Genomic DNA, 15,558 nt, shown 5'->3' with positions numbered 1-15,558 from the left:
TTCTGAATTACTTTTATGATGTCAAAAATTCTCCCTAATAAATTAGCGTTACACCAAACAAACAAACAAACAAACAAAAAAACCACTTGGGAGGCAAAGGCAGGCGGAGTTTGAGGCCAGCCTGGTCTACAGAGTGAGTTCCAGGACAGCCAGGGCTACACAGAGAAACCCTGTCTTGAAAAAACCAAATAAATAAATTAGCGTTATGTGCAGGATTTTGAAGACTGGCTTTTGAACAGGAACCTGGAAAAGGTCTTGCACATGTTTTTCTTGTAAATACAGTAAGAGATGCTAGCAACTGCACACACTGAATGTGGAAAGCTGTGTAGTATTTTGGTAAAGACCAGTTCTAAGCTGCTGAGGGGGGGGGGGGGTCTTGGAATAACCAGAGTTATAAGTTTGTTGGCCCAACCATTTGTTGCCTTGGGACTTTAGACTCAAAGACAGTAGCAACTATTCTGCGGATGAAACAGACCCCCAAAACTCTTCTCACTGCCTGCTCACCAGCCAGACTCTGTGGCTGCATTACAGCTCTGTAGTAAAGCGAAAGCAGCTATGTATCTATCCAACTCAACCTACCTATCTGAGTCTACATATAATACACAGAATTACAGTCGGTGAGAAATATAGTATGTAGTACAATTTAATTTTTTTTTTTTTAGACAAGGTCTCAAATAGCCCAGGCTGGTTTTAAACTCATTTTGCGGCTGAGGATAATTTTGAATTTCTGATCTCCCTGCACTCATGCCTGGGTGCTTGGACTACAGGTGTGCGTCACTATGCCTGCCACGGCTGTTCCAGAGATGTTCCTGTACGCTAGACATGCCATCAACTGAGCTAAATCCTCAGCCCCAAACTTGACTTATAAAGCAGTTTATTTGCCAGGGCACAGCATGTTTCTTCTTTGATTTAAATGTGACTTTACTCGTGTTGCTAATTTTATATTTATCTTTCAAGAGTCTAAAATGCTGTTGTATCAATGTCTGTAACTGTTTGGTCTTGACAGCAACTAGAATTTTGCAGATGGACAGAAGGATGTTTCTGTTTTTTACCAAATCTCACCCAGTTGTTCTCTGTCTGGGATATCAATCAAAGGCACTTAGAAAAGAAGGAACCCATTTTATGCCTCAGAAAACAATTCTGCGTCTTAGATCCTGTAACACCTAACGGGATGTGTAGCTGTTCTTTGAAGGTATTATGACTTCATTGATGGTTAAACATCAGAAACAGAATTAAAATTTAAAATATAAATATAAAATATAAGTTAAAATATAAAGAGATCATGGGTGTAGAAGAAAAGAAATCAAGTATTTCTATAATCTTTTCCTTCCATAAATAAAAAGCATGCACTAAGAATTCATCCAATATCTCAAACCAAGTTCCCATACAGCACTTAAATGGTATCTGCATGCAATTTGCAATCAAATTAATTTGCAATGTCTTCTTATAATTGATGCAATTATTATTTTTTTTGTTTCAACATTCCCATGAAATGATCTCTTCATGCATTTAATTTATATGCAGAAGTCGGTTTGAGGCTTTGAGGCTTTTAACTTTTATTTGCTTTAAATTATTTAAAGCTATTTCTGTGTATTCAACAGCCATTGTTTTAACTGTAAGTTTCAAGTTCCTATGATTTTAAGGTTCTTTACTAAAAAAAAAAAAACACAAAGAAAACCCTCAAAAGATCACTTCTAGTTTTCCGTTGGTTGTTTTGCTTTCGTACTCGATATTCTGGCAAAAGAGAAAACATCAGAATATCGGGTCTTTACTTCAAGCCCTAAGTGCCGAATGTGCTACTAAAGATGCCCATTCTCGGAAGCCAGCTCGCTAGTGCGTTCTGATCCTTTTTGATCCCCGCGAGCTGCCATAGGCAAGGAGGGCGCTGATTGGGTGAGACGGGAAAGCGCGCTGCCGGGGGCGGTTTCGGTTTTCGGCGCGCGCGTCCACGGATGCCCGTCCTGGGAGGGCTCCGGATCTGTCTGCAAGGTGAGCCCGCGGCCCGGGAGGGGCGAGTGGGCGCGGGTGGGCTCTCCGAGTGAAAGTGGCCGGCCTAGGCCGCGGATGGCCCGGGCTGGCGTGGAGCGGCTCGAGCCGTGGCCGGGCCTGCGCCCCAGGAGACGCTCGCTCGTCCAGGCCACGCGGCCTCGCGGTGCCGGGCGCGCTCCCGTGGTGCGCGCGCTTCGCGCCGGTTGGGGTGGGCGCCCAGGGTTATGGTGGCGCGAGACTTAGGCGCCCTCCTCCACCCGCGAACTCTGCGCGACGAGAAGTCGTAAATACGGACGAGCAGAGGAAATGGCCCTTGCTGGCCGCTTCGCTCGCCATCTCCCTTTCTCTTGTGTGGGCCTGTTTCTGTTTCAGCTAAGACCTCCAATTTTTTTTAGCCAGTTGCCAGTATTTAATTTTATGCTTACATTAAAATGAGACGAGTTTGATCTTTAAAGTTCATTGGTCTTGTTTGCGCCCCGTTTTATTGTGTGGATCTCATAAATCACTCAGCTGTTTCCCTGACCTTTGGGTGCGAGTTAAAGTGTTAGTGATTGATCTGGTTCGTGCATGACGCCGGCTCTTCAAAACCGCCAAAGTGCCTGCTGTGTTTCTAAAGTCGCACAGTCAGCCTCTCTTTGGAATTACTATTGGGAGTTAGAAGTTGCAGGATGTGGCTCAATCTGTGTGCGTGTGTGTTACTGCACACGTTAATCAAATGCTGGAACAGGCTCGTTGTGTGTGTGTGTGTGTGTCTGTGTGTGTTACTGCACACGTTAATCAAATGCTGGAACAGGAAGAGACAGCCAGTAACCATCTAGCCTAACCCTTATTTTGCAGATGAGCCTGGGGCCATGGCAGGTGAGATGGTGATGAGTTACTCAAGCTGCACAGCTAATTAAGTAGCTGAGGAGATTAGAACTCAGGTTTCCTGCCTCCCAAGTGAGTATTAACTACAGCATCAGCTCTTCTCTCACTGAAGAAGGGTGGCCTACCAGATAGTAGAATTTCTTTAAAGAAAGGTTTTGTTTTGGTTTGGTTTTTTTTTTTTTTTAAACTCCCTGGCTTGTTTTCTTCTTTTGGATTGAAGAACTGGAAAATAGAAAAGTCCTGTTTTTGTGTCCAGCACTAGAAATTTATTTTTTTGGAATGTCAATCCCTTCAAGATTTTGGTGATTGCTTCCAGCTTCCCCAGGCTGGGATAAAATACTTCTGATAAGTACTACAGTTATCCCTTCCAATATGAAAAAGTTCAGGTTTCATCTGTTTGCATATAACCTGTGCAGTCATCCTGTGTTCTTCACATCATCTCTAGATGTAAATGGTTGCAGTAAAATATTGTTTAGGGAGTGACGGGAAGGTAAAAGTCTGTGTGTCTCTGTAGCAGAGAGACCCATTGCACATGTAATTACAACTTCATTTTACCAGCTGAGCTGATTTTATCAGCTGAACCCATAAACACAAACCCACAGATACGGAGAGGTAACTGGTTTATATATGCGCCATCTGGTTCTCATGCAAGTCTTGAGTTTTCCAAAATCCTGTGCTGCTTAGCCAGCCAACAGTGTAAGGAGGAGGGAACCAGGTAGCGGTTAGGCTCTCTGGCAGTGTTTCTGTCAGCTGACGTGTTGAACCACACACTCCTTTGTTGTAGAATACTGTCCTCTACACCAGCAGTTCCTGGGGGTGTTTAACAACCCTCAGGAATTGCACGTGCATATCACATATTTACATTACAAGTCATAACAGTAGTAAAACTATAGCTATGAGGTAGCAATGAGAATAACTTTATGGTTGGAGTCACCACATCATGAGGAACTGTAATAAAGGGTCACACATTAGGAAGGTTGAGAAGCACTGTTCTACATTGTAGAGTGTTGAGAGACATCCCTGGCCTCTGTGAATGAAGTAGGTCCTAGTTACCACTCTACTGTCGTGACAATACAGAGTATCTGTAGACATTTTCAAATGTCCTTAGGGTGGGGCACAAAAATCACCTCTGGTTGAGAACAGCTTGCTTTTAGGAGTTAACCTAAGTACCTGTTTATCAGGGCACTTATGGCCAAACCTAGAAACCTGAGTTTAATTCCTGGACTCACTGACTCCAAAAGTGACCTCTGACATCATGTGCATGCTGTAGCCAATGCTTTTGCCCCTGCTCCACTACAAAACAAAAACTGAGTAAGCTTCAGAACTGCTTTTGAACAGGCATCTTCCTAGGCTTGGGTGTCTAAACACCAAGTGCTTCTGTTTTCTTTTTTGTATTATTTTATGGTAATAAAGGAATTGCAGATTTGTAGCTGTTGAAGTACATACATGATGCTTTAGTAGCTATGCCTGTCATTTACAGATGGGTGAGGAAGGGATTGGACTTTTGTTTAACACCACCTTTGAAGGCCTCTTCCACAGTCTGTCCGGGTGGCAGGACTACTAGAGAAGGAAGATTTCTCTTGTCCCTTTAAAGTTTAAAATCTCTGTAGGAGACTGGGTCTAACATGGCCAATGTTTCAGTGGGTGAATACAGTTTGACACACATACCGCACCTCCCCTTCTTTACCTCATTGTTTATGGAAAGGTTGCTGTAGAGCACATGCTCTCACTAGACCCCGTGGTGGCTTCCAACAGGAAATAGGGCGCCGTGACCGTCCACTCATGGACATAGGTCACTTAGACAGGCTGCATAGGAAGCAGGAGAGGGTGCCACTGCTGTCGTAGACATGAATGTATCTAATTTTAAAGGAAGAACTTTTACCAAGGTGATCTGGCAGAAGGAAGTCTTTTTCTTGTGTTTATGGTTCAAGAGTCTTATCTCTTGCTTCAGAAATTGTCAGAACTATTCCCTCTGCCTTATCCAATTTAAAAGATGAAAACTTAAAATTACTTGAGCCAAGTGATGGAAAAAATTGTGGTGTCAAGACCAATTTACTTGTACAAAATGGATTTGTGGGCAAGTCATTAAGTAACAGGGGAACCAAGGAAGCCTAAGGAAGCCTAATGCAAAGGTCTGGCTTCCTGGGGGATGAGTACATTGAGTTTGAGGCAACCATACTTGTTCCATATAACTTCAAAAGCATCCTTTTCAAATCATCTAGCAGAAAGAACAAATGAGGGGCTTGCTTTTAGCTCATCCTTTCATGTGGCCTGAAGTCTTCTGAGAAAAGGGCCTATCTGTGTGAAGCGTAGATGGTGGACGCATGGGGAAACAGGAGTCCAGAGCTATTGCTGTGTGCTCTGCCACCTAAAATAGGAAGCAGAACCAAGCAGATTGCTGCTTAGGGTTTTCCTGTGCCCTCCTTCCATGGTATCCAGCTAGCCAGCTCATAAAGGTCTAGGATCATGCACACGGATTGTCTGGTCCTGGCCCAGACCCCCTGACTGGAACCTCCTAATGGTCCTGATGATTGCCCCTGGGGAAGCTAACCCAGAGATCTTGTTCTCTATCTAAGAGTGAAGGTGGCCCTGCACTCCTGCAGCTGTCTGTCTCCTTCTGTGGGGCAGATTGTACTTTCAAACCCAGAGACCCAGTGCCTTTGCTGAGGCTTCACCTTGCAGCTGGTGGCCAGCTTGACTCACAGGTTCAGAAATCCTCCTCTGATGTGCCACGTCTGGGCTCGGTCTTCTCTTGGTAGACCTCTGTATCTAATTCTACCCAAGCACATACAGTCTCTGTGAAATATGCTACTACTGCGTGTATTCATCCCTCTGGAGAGTAAGCTTCAAGGACCCACACCACATCTCCCTGCTGCGTCCCTCGCCCGCACCTGGGGCTTAGTGAGTACTCCATGAAGTCTGACTTACCCTTGGAAGAGCTTGGTGCTGACTGAAATAAAGACTAGGCTTAACAGAGATGTTGTTTTGGGCAAGCTTACAAGAATATTTCTGCTTCTGAAAAGGCACAGAAAGTTAACAGTTTTAAAGCAGTGAGTACTGTCATACCTAGATTTACATTTTTTTTTTCACCAGTTTTTTTTTCGTCCTAAAGTATGAATGGTATAGGTGAAATTAATAATCCCTATGTTTAGAGGTCAAAGGATGTTGAAATCCCTGGAACCAAAGTTACAAGTAGTTTGTAAGTTCTGGGAATCAAACCTGGGTCCTCTGCAAGAGAAGTACATATTATTTACCACTGAGCATTCTCTCTGATTCAATTGCAGACTTTTTTTATTGGATATTTTATTTATTTACAATACAGAATTGCATACTTTAATGTAGAGAAATATATAATTAATCCACATGTAGTCAGTATGTGTATACATAAGATATGAATATAGTTTAAAATACCAATGTGTTTACATTCATCTTTTAACTTTATTTAAGTAAGTGAACAACACTGTAAGTAAAATATGCATCTACTTACATTGATCTTTCTCTAAGGCATAGGAACAGGGACTTACCTTTAAATAAGTGATTTCCTTTTTTCCCCAGTAAATATGAAGTATTAAGCTGAAAAAAAAATTCTTGCATTTACCATGAACTTTGTTTCCAAGAACTTGGATTTTTAGTTAGAATGTGAGAGTGTGTGTCGGTGGGTGGGGGTATGAGGGAGGTGTATGTACACATTCCATTTGGAGACCAGGGGTTGACTTTAATGGGCTTCACAAGGCTCCTCACATGATCTCTCAGTGAACCTGGAACTCACTGTTTTGGCTAGGCGAGACTGGTTAGCAAGTCCCCTGGAGCTTCCTGTCTGTGCCCCTAAGTGCCAGAGTTACAGGTGTGTCTCAGTGCACCTACCTTCTAGTGGTCCTGTGGATCCAAATTCAGGTTCTCATGCTTGAAGAGCAAGCCTTTTACCCACCGAGTCAGCTTTTTACTCTAGGTTTTGTTTGGCGGGTTGATTTTTAATGCAAAATAGATGCTTTTCATATTTTAGATTGTACATGAAGAAACTGGAGTTGTGGGATTTGGCCTCTGGTTGGAAGCGACCCCAAGACTCAAGAGAAGAGTCTGGGCCTTCAAAGTTAATAGTGTCTCTAGCAGTGTTTAGCTATAGAACAACCTGTGTGCACAGTACAAGTGTGTGGCTCGTAGATGAACAGGAAGATTTGTTTTTAACTAAACTCATGAAAAAGTACTGAGTCTGTTACAGTATTTACCATTTTTTATTTACAAAACAACATATAAAATGGTTGTGTGGCCAGATTCTTGGATAACAGCAGTTGTAATTTTAGCTGTTAGTTAAGGTGTGGAGTTAAGAAATGAACTAGCAGCTCAGTGGAAACATTGAAGTCTGCTGAGCAAAATAATCAGTTGATGAATTTCTTATTTTAATCCTTGAGACTCTGAGGGTAGCAGCTGGGGATGGTCCAATATAACCTGAGTACTTGGCTTCTTGGGTAAAGAGAATTGTTTTCCTTAGATTATTGTCCCTTTGATTGATTCGTGCCTCTTAACACAGTGTTTAACTTCTGGATTCTAAGTTCCTAAGGTAAAACTCTAGCATATATCTTTAAATTGCCTTGCACAAGTATATATGTTTACACTTCTCTTGAGCTGATGAAAAATCTGCCATGTGGCATTCCAGCTTCACCAAGTGGCTAACCCTGCATGTGTGGACCTGGAGAACATCTTCACAGCGTTGAGTGGGTTGGGTGGATATACTTGGAGTGAAATCAGCAATACTATTATAGAAGAATGCGTAGTTTTATTGAAAACAAAAATGTAGAATTAGGGGAGGGATAAGTCTTTAAAATATATATTTATACCAACTTTTAGGTCTGTGATACATGACATTACATAAGAGTTGTCGCTGAACTTCACTGAAACAAAAACCAGTTTCTAGTCTAAGTTTTACTTAGGTGACTATTTATTTATTTATTTATTTGTTTATAATTTTTGAGAGGTAGCTATTGCACAACAAGATTAAATTTGAAAGATGACAGCCAGCTTTGATATGCCTGGTCAGTAAATTTAGGTCTGCAGTGCTGTTCTGTGTTTCAGACTCCTAGACATGAATTCTCAAGACTTCCCCTTGTTACTTAGCACTCCTGCCACAACTGTAACTGAACAATTCAAAATCTAACCTAACTGTCTGGCTTTGAGTGGGTGTTTAGCAACCTATAAAATGAGGATAAAAACAGTACCTCCTAGGGCTAGGGAGGTGGCTGTCAGAAAAGGGTTTGCTGAACAAGCACAAGCACCCTTGGAAAAAGCCTGCTGTGACAGGATGCCTGTCTTAATTAGGGTTTCATCACTGTGAAGGGACACCATGACCAAGGCGACTCTTATAAAAGAAAACATTTAATTGGAACTGGCTTACAGTTTTGGAGGTTCAGTCCATTATCATGGCAGGAAGCATGGCAGCATTAAGGCAGACACGGTGCTGGAGGAGAAGAGAGTTCTTCATCTTGAACTGCAGATAGCCAGGAGAAGACTGGATATGTTTCACACTGGGCAGAGCTTAAGCATTTAAGACCTCAAAGCCCTCCCCCACAGGGACACACTTCCTCTATTAAGGCCACACCTCCTAATAATGCCACTTCCTATGGCCAAGCATTCACACATTGAGTCTATTTAAACCATCATAGAGCCCCTGTAATTCTAGCACTGGAGATCAGAGACAGACAGATGAGGGCTGGAGTGGCTCCTTGGCCAGCCAGTCTAACCAAACCAGTAAGCTTTAGGTTCAGTGAGAAACCCTGTCTCAAAACAATTGGGTGGACAGAGACTGAGGAAGGTTCCACATCAGCCTCTGGCTGCCACACTCACTTCTGCACACACCAGTAACTGCCTCATTGGAGTGAAGTTTAAGGGAATCCATACATGGAAAGGACTTAGAAATACTCGTATGTCTATAGTCTATATTCACTTTTTAGTTTTCAATTAGGACTTTTCAGGGAGATGTTTAGATGTCAGTTGTTGATGAGTGGGCCTGCTTTGTATTATGTTGGTTCGGAAGTTGAATTTAACTTAAATATTCTATCATATTTTTGTTTCACCGCAATTTGCTACAAATTATTTAATGTTTCTATTCTGTTTCCATCAGTAAAATGGGAATGTTATGCCTTCTCCCAGTGTTCGAACATGTTGTCAGCATAGAATATGTGATCATTAACTGGACTGAGATGCTGGTGGCTGTAAGGGTGTCATGTGTGTGACACATTGGGACAAGTGGTTAGGAATAACTGCTCTGTAAAGCTCTAAGGCCGTGCCCTGGGCTGCCAGGCTGTGTGGGGTGATGGTATGAAGCACAGATAGCTGTGTGTGTAGCACATTGCTCAAAGGCCTTTCATGCTTGATTCCCCATAGAGATGTTAAAGGCCCAAGAGTTTGTTTTGCTTTTTGGTGATTAATTAACTTTAGTCTGTACATTTATCGTTCTTTCCTGTTTCTGATCAGGATTGTTAAAAAATGAGTCTGCGGAAGCAAACCCCTAGTGACTTCTTAAAGCAGATCATCGGGCGGCCAGTTGTGGTGAAATTAAATTCTGGCGTGGATTATCGAGGTAGTATTTTCATATTTGATCATAACCGGTATAACTAAAATAAGAAAATGTGACCTCTTAAATGTACTCAGTAGACCAGAAACATTGCTCATTGACAGGTTTTTGTTTGTGGTTTGTTTGTTTGTTTGTTGTTATTTTATCTTCTGCCTCTGAGGTGGTTCCTTTTATAGTAAAATGCTTGCCAGTAGTGTGCTTCTGACTTGCAGTGTTTGTGAATTCTTTCTCTTGTCTGTTCTGAGGTCAAGTCTGCCTAAGTTCCCTGATGGTAGCTGAGGAGTCACCAGCAACTCTGCTGTGCAGAGCTGGGACCACAGAACACCTGGTTTCAGCAGCATTGGTTTGCAGAAGAGTTCACAGTTGGCAGGCTTTTATTTAGCCAGAATCATTTCACAGCGTGACCTTCACAGTCATGGAATGAAGTATCCAAAGATGCTTTTCTGTTCCTGTAGAGAATCCTTTTTTAAGGAGCTCTGGGTGCTGTCTTGTGATCCCAGCACTGGGGAAGAGACAGGAAGGTTCAGAGTCTGATGATAATTCCAGCTACATATGATTTTGAGGCAAGCCTTGGCTACAGAAGATCCTGTCTCAAAACAAAAACGACCAACCTGAAGGAAATGAATACTGAAGATAAGGCAGAGGCCACCGAAGGTGGACATTGGTGTTGTGGGATTGGTGCTGCAGCTCAGAGCCTCAAAAGGACTTCTGGGAAATTATATCAGATTCTGTTTAAAATAATGAAATTCCTACTCTTCTCAAATTGAGATGTGCTAAACTGCTTAGACTGTTTCACAGCGAGATGACTAATTCAGCAGAGTTGTGTGGCTGTTTCTTGGTCTCTTTTCTAAATTTCTTTCGAGTTTTTCCTTTCCCCACACATTTACATGTGTGCTAAGTACTTTAGTACATTGTCACTTTGAACTCCACAAACTCTGAGATTTTGTAGTTCTCACTAGAAAGCAAGGGGCTAGGACTTACTGAAGCCTGACCAGAAAACTTGGTTAAGAAGTTGCTGGAGGGTCTGGAGCACTGGCTCAGCAGATAAGAGCACTGTCTGCTCTTGCAGAGGACCCAGATTCAGTTCCCAGCATCCACAAGGCATCTCACAACCATCTGTAACTCCAGTTCCAAGGGATCCTATTCCTCTTCTGACCTCTGGAGACACAAGACAATGCGCATGCAGGCAAAACACTCACACATATAAAATGAAAATGAATATTTAGTAACCTATTAAGTTCCAGCACAAGGAATAGTAGTTCAAATAGGAGGATTCCATCCCCAGCACTGCCAAAATGAAGGGAAGGGGCTAGAGAAATGGCTCCGCAGTTAGGAGTGCATCATGCTCTCGGAGAGGACCGAGTTGGATTCCTAGTGGGTGAATTGTGCAGATCCCAACCTCTTGTAATTCCAGCTCCAACACCTCTGGCCTCATGTGCATGTGCCTACACACATACACATCGTCAAAAGTAAAATGCAGTCTTTAAAAAACAAAAGGGGAAATCACTTTGTTTTAGTCTTAGTTTGCTGACGTAAGTAGCCTGTTGCCAATGTTTTGTGTGTGTTTGGTTGCTTGCTATTGAGTCAGGGTCTTTCTGTGATACCCGGCTGTTTTCAAGCCCTTTCTCTTTCTGCCTTGTTCCCTCCCATTCTCAGCTCACTAGCAGTGAGTAATAGTGACATTATGTTTTGAATTATTCTCTTGTTTAATTCCATATCATACCGTGGAAGTTTCCTACTAGTGTCTGAATGGGCTTTAAATGCAGCATAGTAGAGAAGAAGCAGACTGTGAAACTGTCTTACGCTGTCTTTGGCGAGGAAGTTATTGTTCTTGATAGTTGACAGTCCAGTCTGATTCTTTGAAAGTTTACCGCGTCTCATAGAATTCTGTTCAGTTAATGTCTTGTGCTCAGATTACACACACACAGTTTTGAAAAGAAACCTCTGTTTAGAGGATACTGGGGGCAGAAGCAGAGAGCGAGCAGCATATTAATGAAGTTAGGATTTTAAATGGGACTATTGATTTAGTTAATTGAATTGAATTGGTGTGTTTTTATTCTTTCTTAAACATATCATTTTTGCTCAGAGACAGAATTAGAAGCTTACTAGTTTCATCTTTGAAAAAAAGTGTTCTGGTCAGATTTTAGAAATTTAGGCCATCTTAACACAAATAACAATTCACCCAAACTGTTTTCCTTGAAAGCTCCCTGGAATGTTTGTAGCTGTTTTTCTCTATTAGTTTTGTTTTTAAAAATAGTCCCAACCCTAACAAAACAGAATGCAGTGTGTTATAATGCAATATGTTGCTCTCTGTTCTCAGGCTGCTCCTTGCTGGGAGTCGCAGCTCTGAGATGTTCTTTCAGGAGCACCTGCTGTCTATTATCTTAACAGATTGTGGAGACTTCCTCTTCACCCTGAGTCCATTCATCTGCTGCAGTAGATGCTGTGAAAGACTGAAATAAATCTGCCAGATCCGTATTTCACCGAGCGGCTAAAGTAACAAATGTCACCTCGACGGAGGCTCATTTGTCCCTGCATAGTTGCCATGTCTGTCCCTAGCTCCCAAAGAAGGGCATTTTGGTTGGAATATTCTAATGCTTATACTTTTGTGAAGGCTTTCAAAGTTGCTGTGGTGATCGCACATCCCAGGAGGGAGTGACAGTTGGCTGCCTGTCTTGGAGTCGTGGCTGTATGACTCCTCTCATGTTGGCCCGGCCAGCCGTCATTCACATTGGCACCGAGTAAAGGCGCCTTTTGTGTTTAAGTCTATTGAGTTTGGTTTACAGTGTGAATTTTTATATTATGTGTCTGAAGGCTAATGAATAAAGTGATTGTTGGTTTTAAGATATAGCCTGTAATTTTTATTCTGTCTTATTTTCTCTAGGGGTCCTGGCCTGCCTGGATGGCTACATGAATATAGCACTGGAACAGACAGAGGAGTATGTAAACGGACAGCTGAAGAATAAGTATGGAGATGCGTTCATCCGAGGAAACAATGGTAAGAGCCTCCCCTCGGGTTCAGAACAGGCCATTCCTGTGTGCAGCAGAGAACACTGGGGAGTCTCTAAGTAATGGTCAAGTTCTCCTTTACTTCTGTTTGTTTGTTGTGCTTGTATTTTAGGTCTTTAGTAGAAATCAGATCTGTCTGTGAGTGGAAAGAGAATTTTCCATGGAATTTTGGAATTAGAAATTCTCTTTCTCAGTTGATGAAGAGCTGAGGGATGGATATTGGTATACTGAGCAGGACCCTGCTGCCTTAACTAACCATGTACTGTATTATTGCAGTGCCGTCCGTGAGACGGAGGATACTCCTGTGCCGCCTGCACACCCCTCGGCTCTTAGCCTGTCCTTTGTCCTTTTTCTATTCAAGATTCAGGTGCCTTTTGTGGGGCTTCATACCTTTCCATGTGTCAGAAGTGGGACAGAAAGCATGGCTCTGAAGTTCTCTTCTAACAGCCTTAAAAGTTAGGTCTTGTTGGGAATAAATATCCTGACTGTTGTATACATCTCTTGCTTGCAGTTCAGTAGAATTTCTTCTATTGCATGTTATTCTTATGATCTTGTCTCCCCTCAGAGCAGCTGGTAGTAGCCACCCATGCAGAGACATTCCTCTGGTGACATCCACCCAGCCTGTCTAGTTTCCCTGGCAGTGGCTTTTCTCATATTCTGATGGTCCCCGACATTTACATGCTGTACTCAGTAACACTTGTCATTATTCCCACTGCTTGTAGTTGGCTCTTAAAGGAGATCCTGGTTCACTTGATTGCAGTCTGTGCTGGGCTCTCTGAGGAGGCATTTACTGTTCACTTTGAAAAAGCTTGTCAGTATCTGAAGATGTGTGGGATGGAGAGGGAGGGTACATTCTAGGTGACAGCTTGTTTGACCAGTAGCCCAGTGGCCCCTTTTGTCCTATCTGCATGCAGCACACATTCCACTGTGGTAAGTATGACTGGCGAAAATACATGTTGGATGACACCAAAGGTTTATACCAATCTCAAAATAAGAACTTTGTTGTCTTAAAAATGTCTTCTCATTTTTTTTCTCCTATGGAAATTATCAGAGTAAACAGCAACTATACTTTATACTGGGGAAATAAATGAAAATAATGCTATTTCTTTCTTTTACATTTTTTTTTTCATGTGTATGAGTGTTTGTCTGCATGTATGTAAGTATATCACATTTGTGCCTGCTAGTTGAAGAGGCCACACAAGGTCACTGGACCCCCTGGAACTAGACTTACAATTGATTGTAAACTGCTTGGTAGGTACCAGGGACTCAGCATTGCTGCTCTGTAAAATCTGCAGCTGCTCTTAAGTGGTGAGCCATCTCTCCAGACACATGTGCTAGTTGTTCTGAATCTGAGACCTAGCCTAAAAGATTTAGCTGATTGGCTTTCTCAAAGCTTAATTGTATTATAGCTGGTTACAAATCATCCTTAAACTTTAAGCACTTTCACTTTTCTGATTCATGGTCATAATTTGTAAAGTCAGTAACATGCATAGATAAGACTAGTTATAATCTTGTAAGATATCAAAGCCCAGTTTAGACTCAACTCATTTTATAGTGACCTTCACTGCATGGTATAAACAGTCCTTTAAAGTGTGCAAGGTGCAGGCCAGGACCCACGAGCCTTTAAAACTGTTGCTGTGCCCACTCGAGTGACTGCTTGTTCTCTTGTCTTTCCAGTGCTATACATAAGTACACAGAAGAGGCGGATGTGAAGACACCAGGAGGCACTGCTCTTCAGAGATGGGTGGATGGATGGAGTCCTTTTTGGTTCTCTTACGATTTTAGTGGTGGTCTGTGGGTTTTGTTTTTTTTTTTTTTTTTAGTCATATTCTTTATTATTTCTGCTTGTGCAGAATGCAAAAATTAAAAAACAGTTTGTTTCTCCTAAGGTTCCCGCAGTGTTCTTTCATTGGTTGATTACGTATTCAGCTGACTAAGTGGTATGTCCCTGAACCTGTGATCAAGCAATCTTGAGGCATCTTTTGTGTCTTTGCTCACCATCCACATCATTTAAAGCAAAGCCTTCTAGGACGTCATATGGTTTCAGCTTTGGGCGAAAGACAAGAGGTCAGAAATGTAGCTGTTGATTTAGTCACCTAGTGGTGGTATCAACACAAAGGACTGCAACTCTGTTGATTCAGAAATTGTAAAGGTTGGTACATGAGGTGAGGTCGTTGCTTGGAGTCCTCCAGCCCTGCTAGCCTCCTGTGCAGTTAGACTCCGTATGTTAATTTGCTCCCTTTCAAGAGTGTTAGCAGCAATGGTTGGTTACTCCAATCAGGGGAGGAGCCCAGCTGTTCCTGGGTAACTCTGGCTATGGTTGAGGTGCAAGTCCAGAGGCCTAAACTCAGTTTCCAGGTGCTGAGCTGTGTCTGGGAAAGAGTTTTCCTGCTTTTTGCTTTAGCAAGTGGCCTTGGGGAAAGGGTTGTATTCTGGCAAAATGTTGATTGGCACAGGCAGAGCCTTCGGGTCATGTGACTCCTGCTGTGTGGGCTTGTGCTGTCTGTAGAGACTGTATTTGGGTGCTTTGGTTGCATGGACGGTAGGGCTTTCCTTATCCTTCCTTCAGTCTAAACAGAATCCCTGTTTCAAGTGGGACGGTTTGGGAACAACAGTTGCCTGGTGAAGGAAGTGAGTGCAGATGGGAAGCTGGGGAGGGAGGGTGTGCTTTCTCGAGATATGTATTTATGACATTTGTCTCATTTCAATAGTAATCAGAAACTCGGGAAAGGGGAGAAATGTTTTGTAAGGTTTGGTGGTGTGCACACTGAAAATAAAACACTTTATCCTAAGCTTCAGTAATTCATCACTTCCTGACAGGGCTTGAAAAAGGACCAGTGTGTAAGTACAAATCACCAATTTGCTTTTATAAATGGCTTCTTTAAAGGAGAAAATGGATGTCTTTCAGAGAGAAGCACACATGTTCTCATTTGTTTTTAGAGTGTGTGAGGCTGCCGGGCTACTGTGTCCCCTCATTCACTCACTCGGCTGCCCCTGGAAGCAGTTCTGGTGTTACCTCCCACCAGTCTGTAGCATCCCAGTGCTGCTTATTTCTTCCCTGACCTCATGCAGGTCTTTATTTCCCTCCTGCCATTTCTAGCTTAATAGCTCTACTGCAGAATATT

The 15,558-nt window shown here is 42.5% G+C and overlaps 1 protein-coding gene across 3 annotated transcripts; it reads left to right on the top strand.

Annotated features, from left to right (window-relative positions):
- Positions 1–1,868: 1,868 nt before the first annotated feature.
- On the top strand, positions 1,869–14,321 carry Lsm6 (LSM6 homolog, U6 small nuclear RNA and mRNA degradation associated). Of its 3 annotated transcripts, none has more exons than XM_034522197.2 (5): positions 1,869–1,989; positions 2,827–2,928; positions 9,325–9,430; positions 12,309–12,422; positions 14,111–14,321. In XM_034522197.2, exons 3-5 carry the CDS (start codon positions 9,337–9,339, stop codon positions 14,143–14,145), a joined length of 243 nt encoding a protein of 80 aa, XP_034378088.1. In that variant the 5' UTR covers positions 1,869–1,989; positions 2,827–2,928; positions 9,325–9,336; the 3' UTR covers positions 14,146–14,321. The 3 variants fall into 3 exon arrangements, with proteins under 3 accessions (XP_034378088.1, XP_034378089.1, XP_034378090.1); XM_034522199.2 differs by having other exon boundaries at positions 1,919–1,989; positions 2,827–2,847; XM_034522198.2 differs by lacking the exon at positions 2,827–2,928 and having other exon boundaries at positions 1,875–1,989.
- The last annotated feature ends 1,237 nt before the right edge of the window (positions 14,322–15,558 follow it).

This window comes from Arvicanthis niloticus, chromosome 18 (assembly GCF_011762505.2).
Source record: "Arvicanthis niloticus isolate mArvNil1 chromosome 18, mArvNil1.pat.X, whole genome shotgun sequence".
Taxonomy (NCBI): domain Eukaryota; kingdom Metazoa; phylum Chordata; class Mammalia; order Rodentia; family Muridae; genus Arvicanthis; species Arvicanthis niloticus.
Note: the sequence above shows the minus strand (reverse complement) of the source record. Positions and strands in the feature narration are given on the sequence as shown.

Excerpts from the sequence above, each read along its gene's own strand:
- Lsm6 (XM_034522197.2), top strand. The coding sequence starts at position 9,337 with ATGAGTCTGCGGAAGCAAACCCCTAGTGACTTCTTAAAGCAGATCATC. Across the intron at positions 9,431-12,308 it reads TTCTGGCGTGGATTATCGAG|GGGTCCTGGCCTGCCTGGAT; the intron begins GTAGTATTTTCA and ends TATTTTCTCTAG. Across the intron at positions 12,423-14,110 it reads GTTCATCCGAGGAAACAATG|TGCTATACATAAGTACACAG; the intron begins GTAAGAGCCTCC and ends TTGTCTTTCCAG.